At 28.6% G+C, this 12,216-nt stretch overlaps 2 protein-coding genes across 2 annotated transcripts; both read right to left on the reverse strand.

Moving 5' to 3' along the window:
- Positions 1-3,317: 3,317 nt before the first annotated feature.
- Positions 3,318-4,248, reverse strand: LOC133703190 (protein NDR1-like). The gene has a single exon (XM_062127648.1). The coding sequence runs from the start codon at positions 4,122-4,124 to the stop codon at positions 3,498-3,500; it is 627 nt and encodes a 208-aa protein (XP_061983632.1). The 5' UTR covers positions 4,125-4,248; the 3' UTR covers positions 3,318-3,497.
- Positions 4,249-8,638: 4,390 nt separating this feature from the next.
- LOC133702662 (gibberellin 2-beta-dioxygenase 8-like) lies at positions 8,639-11,401 on the reverse strand. The gene is made up of 3 exons (XM_062126972.1): positions 10,923-11,401; positions 9,147-9,468; positions 8,639-9,076 (listed from the first exon to the last, which is right to left on the reverse strand). Exons 1-3 carry the CDS (start codon positions 11,357-11,359, stop codon positions 8,846-8,848), a joined length of 990 nt encoding a protein of 329 aa, XP_061982956.1. The 5' UTR covers positions 11,360-11,401; the 3' UTR covers positions 8,639-8,845.
- Positions 11,402-12,216: the final 815 nt, after the last annotated feature.

Consider the following 12,216-nt stretch of genomic DNA (forward strand, 5'->3'; position numbering starts at 1 on the left):
TGGGGCTGGAACCGAGTCAAGTTTTAAAAAAAATAAAGGAAGTAAAAAATTCAGGTGATTTGATCAAAAACCCGGTTATAGTTTATTGATTATTTATTTTTTTAATTAAAACAATATTATTTTAATTTATAAAAAAAATTTAAGTTGACCCTCCTAATTCAATCAAAATCTAATAACCTGCATAAAATCTATGACTGAAGCCTTTAACCGGGTTGATGGAATGTTTAAAAACTCTGGCTGAATTGAAAAGGAAAAGAAGTGAACAGTGAAGCTACATTGCAGTGTTTAAAAAAATTGAATTTTTTTTAAAAAAATTAATATATTTTTAATATTTTTAAATTATTTTGATATGTTGGTTTTAAAAATAATTTATTTAAAATAAAAAAATATTATTAAAATATTTTTTAATATTTTAAAAACTAATAAAAAATTTATAACTATACTTTCACGCAGTAAAACAGAACAGAGTAGGGTAATAAAATCATGACAAGCTTTATACAAAAAGTTTTCACCAAAATCAACAGCAAGGACTCAGAAAGTTTTCACCATTCCTGGACGCAAACGGCACTAACAAGGAAAAGGATTATGATTTCTGGTGAAATTGCAAGGAAAATGGTAGGAAAAAACCTAGGAAACAACATCATCCTGTATTCCTTGCTTTCTTCAATCAATCAATCAATCAATCGATCGATCAAAATCTTCTTTTCACATATCAGGATACGAACGAAGCTCAGTCACGTGACAATGTCCATAAATCCCTTTTTTTCTTTTTTCTTTTTTCTTTTTTCCCCTTTGTTTTCGCATCTTCGATCATTTTTTTAAGCCATGTTTGTTTGCACAATAACTAAAGCAATCCGGATGTGTTTTGTAATCCGGTTTAATTTGTTTTTAAATGGCCTTTTTAAAAAATATTAAATTGATTTTTCTCAAGTATTTTTTTATAATTTTAATATGTTAATGTAAATTTTTTTATAAAAAGTATTTTTTTAATTTATTTTTAATTAAAAACATTTTTAAATATTATTATTGATAAGAAGCATACCCTAACCATCGGGCATCCTCTTTTTATTTAAATTAATAAAATTTCTTGGAGCCATGATATATATAATGGAAAGCAAATTCCAGGTTAAATCTTGTTTATTTTTGTATTTTAAAAATATTTTAAAAAAAGTTTGGAATTTTTTATTTTTTAAAATCAAATTAATTATTTTTATTTTAATATATTTTTAAATAAATAATATTTTAAAAACAAGCACCCATCACCTTCAAACACTTTGAAAACCAGATGCACAAGTTTACTATTCTCTGGCGTGTGGCCTTTTTAGAACAGAAACACTTCTTTATTAAACACAAAGCACTGTCCCTGTGTCCTGTTCTTGCTAATAAATACAGGTAACATTTCGCAAGGTTCACTGTAATCATTAGAAAATAAAGAGGGTTTAAGGCTGTTTTTCATAAAATAATTTTCAAAAAATTACTTTTAATTTTTTTATATATTTATTTGACAATAAAAAAGTTGTTTAACGGAAAATATTTTCCAGTCAACGAAAATCAATGGAAAACACTTTCCGGTCAACGGAAAAATTTATCTGGGTTTTCAGAAAAGTGTTTTTTCTTTTGGCTATGTTTGTTTTTCGAAAAGTGATTTTCGAGAAACCACTTTCCAAACTTTTTTATGTTTGTTTGTCATTAGAAAAGTTAGTCAATGAAAAACACTTTCCAGTCAAAGAAAAATTTGGCTTGGTTTTCAGGAAAGAGTTTTCCTTAAACATTTGGGCGGAAAACACTTTCTGGAAGTTGTGAAAAATTTAGAAATGTCATTATTTGCTGATTATATCAAATTTGATCCTCAAACTGTTGATTGCTATATATATTTTGTTTTGAATATTTATTTTAAGCTTTTAAAATTAAAAAAATTATATTAATAAGTTTTACTTAAAAAATATTTCAGAAGCTTATTTCTCTATAATATGATATGACATATATAATTATATTTTATAAAATAAGCTATGTATGAATATAGGATATAATAAAAAAAATTATCATTGTATTTTTTAGATTTTATTTTTTTATTGTAAGTGATTAAATATTTATATTAAATATTGTATATATATTAGATAAACTTGAAAAAAAATTAATTTATTGATAAATTATTTTTCAGTTTATTTTCCATAACATAACCAAATACTGGAAAGTGTTTTCCAGTTCATTTTCCATAACACTATCAAATATCAGAAAATACTTTCTCGGAATTCACTTTTCATAAGGAAACAACTTTCGTGCCTGCAAATAAACGAAACCTAAGATTGCATTAATAGTTATTTTTTAAATTATTTTTATTTAAAAATATATTAAAATAATATCATTTTAGTTTTTAAATTTTATTTTTTATATTAATACATTTATATTAATACATCAAAATGACTGGCTAATTGCTTGTTAAGACGTTCTCTCCTTGTCATCACCATATTGTCCAAAAGCTAGCATCTTTCGTTGAAAAAACAAAGTATTAATTTCCACATCTTATCTCTAATGAGCTAGGGGAATCTAATGCAAGAAACACAGCTCTTGTCTCTTTCCAAAATTACCATTTCATTGCTTAAAAGAGTAAGAAAATGAGGGCAAAACTCCACCACTACTCAGAGTAACCCTCTCTCAGAGCTCCCACAACTAGGACTCAGTACTCAGGTGACGATTTCTCCAAAAGAAATGAATTTTAGTGGAAGAGAATACTGAGAATGGGGCTGCCAAAGCTTTGCGGAAATTGAGTATCCAACAGTTTGGTGAAAAGGCAGTAATAACAGCTGGTTTTGGTGAACCTAGAAGGTGACTTGAGCTCAACATTTCCAGAATATAAAGGACGTCTGAGTCCATAAACCTGAATGCTCTATTCAGAAATAGAAGCAGCCACCATTTCTGGGTAGCCGATGTTCTTTCCAACAAACAGCAGGTTGTCTAAAAAACTTGTATTCGGGGAAAGCAAACCAAATTGTCTTAAATAGAGCTTAGCAAATTGCAGACCTTCTTCATTCTAACCTGTGAAAAATCCCTCTCATGCAATCATCACCTTAACATTCAATTTGAAGGGGGCTTCAGTCCACAAGTTAAAGCATACACTCAGTCAATCAACTCATAAAAAAAAAATGACCATTCTGGAAGAAAACTGGTGGTGCCATTTATTAGCTCTCCTTTGCATCTGGCAGCAGAACAAACCAGTAATATTTCCACCAGAAAAGAAATTTGAATACTTCAATAAATTAATTGAACCTCTACACATCAACAGCAAATCCATCACAAAATGGTCAAAGCAATTTCAATTCTCTAAAAGAAGAAAATATATATATCGTAACTTCCATGTATAAACTTCAGATACAATCTGTTAATAAAAAGAACCAAGAATTTTCCAGAAAATAAAGATACCCAAAAAACAAATCATCCCAAAACTCAAACATACCAAAATTCAGACATACTACAAGAAACAATGCCATCTAGATTCATCAAAAAATAAGCAAACCTAAAGCCAAAAGGTTAGCAAAAAAAAATCCCATTTGCCCACAATAGCTCCTAATCTTATCTGCATTAGACTTGAGCTTTATGTCTTTGTGGTCGACTTTAATAATGGTACCATTGACTTGCACATTAGCCCCCATCCTTATCTTATGCCTCTTAGTCTTGAACATAAGAATCTTGTACCTCACTGAAGTAGCCAAATCCACCCGGAAAAACGCCGTCGACCCATGTGCCGGAGCTGCCTGGGAAACCACATCCCGGTCAATTTTTGATATGGTACCATTCTTTCTAGCATTCTTTTGATGCCCCTGATAAAACTTTGTTATAGTGAAATTCCCAATGACGTGGGACCTATTTGGAGTGTAAAATGTGACATTTATTGGGTCATAGTACACGCCCTTGTCTTTGTTGGTGTTTTTAAGTCTAAGTTCAAACTCAAGGGATGTAAGGTTTGAAGAGTTTGAGGTTTGGTTAAGAGGAAGGTAAAATTTGCTAAGTAGACAATTGGGTGATGAAGTACGCAAGCTGAGCCACATAAAAAGAGCTGTTAGCCCTAAAGTGAATATGAAGTTACAACAGCACCTACCGCAACCACCACCACCGGAATCAGGCATTATGAGGTGGTTTCCCGGTGAACCGTAAAAGGGCTACGATGGAGGAGATCAAGAAGGGAGAGAGATTGTTTTTGGGGAGAGAATAATTGAAGTTGTGGACCTTGTGGTCTTCGTTTACCTCTCGTTTTATAAAGGAGAAGAGTTGGGACACAATGCACGATGTTGCTATCTTTGTTTAGAGATGTGATAAATGTACATGCAGGTGTTTTGGTTATAAATTCTGGCCAATGGGATCTAAGATTGGTGAGAGAAATGGAGGTGTTTGACTATTTAGACCAATGATGTTGTAAGGCAGTGGGGGGAGTACGTACACTGCTGGTGATTAGATTGTTGCTGCTCTTCACCAGTGATAAATCTCAGTTACCTGTTATTTTTTATAATATTTTTAAAAAAATTTATTTTTATTTTTTAAAATTTATTTTTAATATTATTTCACATTAAATTTAAAACGTTGGAATATCAATCAATTCATAAGTATTATAAAAAATATAATTTAAATTTGATTCAAAATATATAAAAATAATAATTTTTTCAAACTATGCCTTACATCTCATATAATATTTATATTTTTCACATAAATACACCCATTAATTTTATACTTTTTATTGCATACTTGGATATCATAGTTTATGTTTATCATTTCCATACATTTTATTACTTATAAAATAAATAAAATGAGTTTCTTGATTTTCAATTCTTATTATCTTCTAAATAAATATATTATGCAGTTCATATGCATTCAATTTATTTTTTATAGTATCATTATTCACTTAAAAATAACCATGCTAAAAAAATAATGAATTGATCATAAACTACACGGGAAAATTTCTATTCATATTCATTATCAATGACTTAAATCTTTCAATAATATTTATTATATTAATAATATACTCATGCATGATACGATAACTATCATACTTTATAGTGGTTAAAATATTTATTAATGTCCCAACAAGTGAGTTATCAATAGTTTAGTAATGTTCTTCCATGATTTTATAAATTTCTTAGCAATTTTAATTTTAGAAAGAGTAAACTTGATATTATTGGACAGCTAAAGTGGATTTTATATGGTATACAATATATATCAAGAAAATCATAGTATTTGACCATTATTTTTCAAAACGGACCAATATCTTCAAAATGATGTGCTATCCACGTGTCTTGTTGGTTATGAAGGAGAGCTTAAGATAGATTAGACTTGAAAATTGATGTATCTTGACCCACAAAGTTAGATTGGAGGTGAGCAATCGACGAAGCCTTCTGAATGCTCAAGTTGTATACTTAATTTTTTTGGTTTGTTTTCAATGATGCTATTACTAATAAAATCTGCAATTTAATTACTTTTACAAATTATTAAATTAAATAATTAAAACTAATCCTACAATCTTTCACTTGATTAAGGTTAGAGTGATGCAACATTTAGGTTGTAAAGCTATAAATTAAATTTCTATGCTCGCAACTAATAAACCCAATCTAGAACAATAAACAACTTCTTTTTAATTTCTAATCAAATTATTTCAACACACATAACAAGATATTTATAACTTTTGAGTCATATGATATCTACAACTTCTTTTTTTTAACAAGATATACAATTTAATAAAAAATTTAAAAGTTATTTTAAATTTTGAATTTAAAAATAAATAAATATTATCTTTATTAGAACTGAGATAAAGATAATATTTATTTTAATTTAAAAGCTATTTTAAATTTCAATTTAAATAAATGATCTAATAAAAACACATAACAACAAACAACAAAAAATCATTCGGCTCGGATACATGTTCTCTATAATCTCTAATCAAAGTATTTCAACACACATAACAAAAATCATTATAAACTGTCTAGCTCTAAAACCAATAAATACAAACTAAAACAATACAAAAATACAACAAGCATAATAGAAGCCATAATTCTATTGAAAATGGTATTCAACCACAAGAACTCTAATTCAAATTTTTATTACTCAATAGTTTCTCTAATCAAAATTGAATATTAAAGATTTTATAGGTTTCTTATATACTACAAAAATGTCTTAGAAAATATAGAAAAATAATAAAATATTTGAAAACGAAATAGGAAAAGAATATTAAATTAACTAGGAAAATATAAAAAACACCTAATAATAGCTTTTAGGTCTAATTTATGGACCTTGATGACCTTAAATGGCTACAAAAGATGATATTTACAAGGAATATGGTCTCTAGAAACTCCCAATAAAATTTCAATTTGAATCAATATTCATATCAAATTTTATATTTGTTATTATAAGGCTATGCATTTTGACCAAAATCTCTTAGTTGGTTTCAATCAATTTAAAGGTACTTCAAATATTATCAAATGATTTTAATCAGTTTTATTAAACCCAACATGGCTAGAGGGTCAACCAAGTGACTCACTAACCTAGTACCTAGTCTGGGTCAGGTTTTATGTCGAACTGGGTTAGGATTTGACTCGGTTAAACCTAATCAACCCGTGACTTGGTTAACTTAGTCAAAACTTGAGTTTGATCTATTTTTTTGAAAATGACATTGTTTTAACTTTGTCAAAAAAAAAAATAATCTTGAAACCACACTATTTTAGAATGACTTAGATCAATCCATCTGATTCATAACCAAAAACCTTAAGTCAAGTTGGTTTATAACTATGTTTAACCATAACGGAGCAGGTCAAATTAAAAATTCAATATTTATTTTTCACATGTGATTCTCGATTCATCTAATAAGAAAAAATTACAACCGGTAAGAGATGCAAGTTAATGATTTATTTAGTTAGATACGTGTATGGTCTTCAACCAATAAATACAAACTAAAATGATACAAGAAAGACAACAAGCATAATGAAAGACATAATTTTATTGAAAATGATCTTCAACCATAAAAACTTTAATTCAAATTTTTATTACTCAATAGTTTCTCTAATCAAAATTGAATATTAAAGATTTTATAGGTTTCTTATATGCTAGGAAAACATCTTATAAAATATAGAAAAATAATAAAATATTTGAAAATTAAATAGGAAAAGAATATTAAAGTAACTAGGAAAATATGAAAAACATCAAATAGTAGCTTTTAAGTCTAATTTATGGACCTTGATGACCTTAAATGGCTATAAAAGATGATATTTATAGGAAATATGATCTCTAGAAGCTCTCGAAAAAATTTCAATATAATCCAATATTTATATCAATATTTATATTTGTTATTATAAAGCTATGTGTTTAATTTGACCAAAATCTCCTACTTAGTTTTAATCAATTTAAGTGTACTTCAAATATTATTAAATGATTTTAATCGATTTTATTAAATCCAACATGGCTAGATGGTCAACCAAGTGACTCACTAACCTAGTACCTAGTCTGGGTCAGGTTTTATGTCGAACTGGGTTAGAATTTTAATCGCTTAGACCCAATCAACCTGTGACTTGATTGACCTAATCAAAACTCGAGTTCGACCTGTTTTTTCAAAATGATATTGTTTCAACTTTGTCAAAAAAAATCTTGAAACCACACCATTTTAGAATGACTTGGATCGATCCATCTGACTCGTAACCAAAACTTGAAGTTATGCTAGTTTATAACTATGTTTACCCATAGCGGTGCAGGTTGGATTAGAAATCCAATATTTGTTTTTTCATATGTAGTTCTCGATTTATTTAATTAAATATATGAATGAGTTTCTCACTTTATGATTATGATTATGATCTTTTTTTCAAAAAAGATATTAAAGAAACATGCACTATTTTTTTCTAATAAGAAAAACTTATAAGCCGTAATGAGACGCAAGTTAATGATTTATTTAGTTAAATACGTGTATGGTTTTTTTAATTTATTATTTATTTTTTTCTAAAAAAAACATTAAAAACACAATCATTTCATTTCATTTTTTTTACTAAAAAGAAGAAGATTGTATTCCTCATTGTAGGGCGTGAATTATATAACTAGTAAATACAATTCAACAAGGTTTATTATAGGATCTCCTTATCAATGTAGTTATTGAGAGAAAATGAGCCAATTGCAGGTTTGCTTACTTCTCCTCTTTGTTTTAAAAAAATTTTATTGGTTGTCCTACTTTGCTTCAAAGTTGCTTAATAAATTGTCCTTGGCTATATATATAACTTTCCCTCATTTCTCAACCTTAGACTATTTTTTTATGTTTGAATAATAAAATCCGAATAATTAGTCCGGAAAATTTTATTGCACTCACTAAACGTATTTGATGCATTCAAATTTTACAACAATGGCGGGCAGTAACTAGGACGAGTGGAATTGCCAGGAATCATGGTTAATTCTCACATGGTTATAATTTGTTATTAAAACATATTTAATGAACATATTTAAAACTATATTAAATATGAGACATTAGTTTTTTGAGTGAAAAATTTATTGAAAATTATTCTTTAATAATTTTTTTTAACATAATATATTAATATATTTAAAATGATTCTTTAACAAATTTCTTTAATAAACTCCATTTCCTGCTCCAATTGAAAAACAAATTGTTCCATATACTATCAGGAAAAAAAAGCTCTTGAGAAATATTTTTATTCATATATTATAGAAGCTGAAATGTTCAATTAAATTAAAATTTAAATAACCAAATATACTTATTGAATTTGATAATCGAAAAACAAACAAACAAACTTTATTCCATGTGAGATTAATATACTAATAATAAAATTTTATTCAGTCCTGATGAAACGTTCCAGCACAATATGCTCATTCACACGAGAAACCTTGGGATCCCGCCTTTGTTGCCTGTTTCCTTAACATCCCTTGCATTTTGCTCCGTCAACTCTCCGAATGTGAACTTCCTGTACATTGATGGCTTCATTCCACTCTCTATGACAGCATCTTTTCTGGGGCAATATAAATATGCCAAAGAAAACCTTTCAGCTTGTTTGGAGGCAAGTACCCGATGCCTTATGCTTTTGTAAACATCGTTGCTCGCTACCTGCATCATTACATATGCAAGTAAATTGTAATCACTAACAATATAGCTTCACAAGTTCATAGGAACATACCTGAAATAAGTCACCGATATTAATTATTAGAGCTTTTGGATTAGGTTTAACGCTAATCCATTTTCCATTCATCCATAGTTGCAATCCTCCAATCTGATCTTGATTTAATACATTGACGAAACAGCTATCGGTATGGGGCAGCGCGCCCAACACCTCAGAAGAGAATGGACATGGAGGGTATCTGTTCATTCGAAGATAACTAGTTTCTGGCAGACAATTCTCTTGAAAGAAAGTGGAGGAAACACCCAGATTCTCAGCTAGAATTTCTGACAGGTCTTTAGCCAGTTTTTCAGCAGTTCCTGTATAAGCTTCAATGCTCTCTCTGGAAATGAAGATGGAGCAATGGTGGAAAGATTAGAAACAAGTTCAATAAGAAACAATGCTTGTATAAATAGCCAAATATATATTTACAATTAGGTTGCAATATGACGATTTGCAGTAGGAGGCACTCCATATTAACATACTTCAGTTTGCCTTGAAATGAAGAATCGAATACAGGAACAACTTTTGGTTATAAATTCTGTCCATGCTTGCGCAAGAATATGTAATATCGGGGTGATTCGTGAGTGAAAAAAACAGTGTAGCCAGGAAGAAATGTGCAGGTTCTCGGGAATAACTTTTTGAATATCAAAATAAAAATTATTAAAATGAAATGTATGGTAATTAACTATAAATTAAAATAGGATGGCCTTTTTACTGCAGTAATACTGTTCATTCTTACATTATGTTCATACTATTTTTCCTTTTAAATCCCAGAAGTTTTTTTTTTCTTTTACGAAACTTCATTTCTTTTTATTTTAGTTCTTCCGAGTTCTGTTGTCATAGTTTTATGTGTTGGGTTTTGTTTTTATTTTCTATTTAATGGAGCCACCTCCAGCAATCCAAAATTATCCAAGCCAACGATGGGTTGTTCAAGTAGATAATGCATCATCTATCGAGCAATACGTCGACTAATTCTAGAAAGAAGAAGAAGAAGAAGAAAGGCTCGTGGGCTTGGTCCCTCCCTTACCCTTTTTTTTTTTTTTAACATTCTAAAATAAAACCTTTGTTCATTAAAATAATTTTTATTGTATTTTATAAATCATATAATAATACTATAAAATAGATGGGTTGTTTTTTGTGGTAATGTTACTAATTACATAAATAATTATATATGCAGCTACTATAGTATACTTTCTATTTTTTTTATTTAAATTACTTGAAAATTAGGTTTCATAATTTTTTTTATTTGCTTTCTATTGGTTTTTCCTGATCTCATAACTCGAGTTGCAAGTTTGACAGGTTAATTCAGGTTGAATCAAATAATTTTTATTTTTTTATTTTTTTTTCAATTTTATCTTTTAACATTAAGATAATTGAAAATTAATATTTATAATTTATAATTTATTTTGCCTTATTTTTTATGGGGTTATCGTGGTCTTATGACCCAAGTTATAGACAAGTTAATCCAGGTTGATTCAATATATTACAGTTCCAATATTTAAAAAAAATTAACATTTAATATACCATCATATCAATATTTTAAAAAATACCATCAAATATAAATCATATTGGGACTTTATAGTTAGTTTTTATTTTCACCTAATAATCACCTAAGCTAAGGTAGTTAACAAACCATTAGATACACCTTGCATTTGTGAACTAATCCAGGTAAACTCAAAGTTTTCACTTAATCACACAAGCCTAAGCCTAAGGTAATTAGATCGACCAGAACTCTTTAATTTGTCAAGTCTACATGCTGCATTATTTAGCTATAATACGAAATTTAAACAGTACCTGAGAATCTTGTATTCACCACTGATTTTTGAAATATCTGTGAGAGGTATGTGGAAGACTTCTAACCATGAGAGCTGCCTCAAACAAGTGGCTGCAGGGTTACCCCATGTGTAACCAGGCAGATTCAAAATGTTTTCTTCAGCCTTTTTGCTGAATGGATGATGGAAAGCCTTCCTTTGCTCGAGTTGAATGCCCTCCAAAATCTCCTGTGGAATCCCATGATTCACAACTTGAAAGAAGCCCCACTCACGAGCAGCCTGCCTTATCTCTTTTACACACTGCTCTCTCTCCGAGAAGGAGAGAGTCAAACGGTGAAGATCTATGATAGGCAGCTCATGCTCCTCGTAATCACTCATTATAACATAATCCTTGTCTTTTGATAATAGAGTACCATTGGTTAAGAGGGATTTGTATTTCTCTTCAAATGGAGGATCCATTGTGTTATGAAGGGGAGAGGGACGAATGAGGGTGAAGGAAAGAATGTGATTTTCTCAAGTTTTGAAAATAAAATGAGTATTTCATCAGTTTATATAACACAAGGAAACTTGGGAGTGCAGTCTAATATTATTGGAATTGGTTTTATAAAACATATAATTGGTCTTTTAAGCCAAATTATAAATGTCAAGTCTGTAAAAAACAATTATAAATTATTTTTTAATCCAACATGGTATTTTAATATGAAATATTAATATATTTTTAAAAATCTATTTAAAATGTGCGAAGATCTCCCACGTGCTAGATTATGAAATTTTAATAATATTTTATAGTAAATTTGCCTTCCCCTTTAATTTTTTCTATTTTTTATTTATATTTATTTTGGAAGAAAATTCATTTTGAAAGAAAGGAAACTATTTCAGATATGATCAAACATAATAGATATCAATCCAATCCTATCTTCTTCAATATTCCATACTTCTTTCCTTATTTATTTATTTATTTATGTATATGTACAAATTCACTGTACCATACTCCAACTACGTACTATGTACTGATTTTAGATATGATATAAGAGATGTCAATCCAATCCTATCTTCTTCAATATTCCATACTTGTTTTCTTTTTTACTTCACAATACTCCAACTGCTATATATGTACAATAGATTAAGATCATTAGAAAATTTGTTTTAAAAACATTGTTAATGGTAAATTAAAAGTATAATCCACCCACTTTTAAGGTAAAAATCTTATTGGAAATTATTCTTTAATAAAAACTCTTTAATATTGAACATTAACATGATTAGAATAAATTATAGATAAAATAAAAATTAATTTTAAAAAATCATTAACTGACATA

This window comes from Populus nigra, chromosome 9 (genome assembly GCF_951802175.1).
Source record: "Populus nigra chromosome 9, ddPopNigr1.1, whole genome shotgun sequence".
Classification (NCBI taxonomy): domain Eukaryota; kingdom Viridiplantae; phylum Streptophyta; class Magnoliopsida; order Malpighiales; family Salicaceae; genus Populus; species Populus nigra.

Excerpts from the sequence above, each read along its gene's own strand:
- LOC133703190 (XM_062127648.1), bottom strand. The coding sequence starts at position 4,124 with ATGCCTGATTCCGGTGGTGGTGGTTGCGGTAGGTGCTGTTGTAACTTC.
- LOC133702662 (XM_062126972.1), bottom strand. The coding sequence starts at position 11,359 with ATGGATCCTCCATTTGAAGAGAAATACAAATCCCTCTTAACCAATGGT. Across the intron at positions 9,469-10,922 it reads GGTGAATACAAGATTCTCAG|AGAGAGCATTGAAGCTTATA; the intron begins GTACTGTTTAAA and ends CTTCATTTCCAG. Across the intron at positions 9,077-9,146 it reads ATATCGGTGACTTATTTCAG|GTAGCGAGCAACGATGTTTA; the intron begins GTATGTTCCTAT and ends GTAATGATGCAG.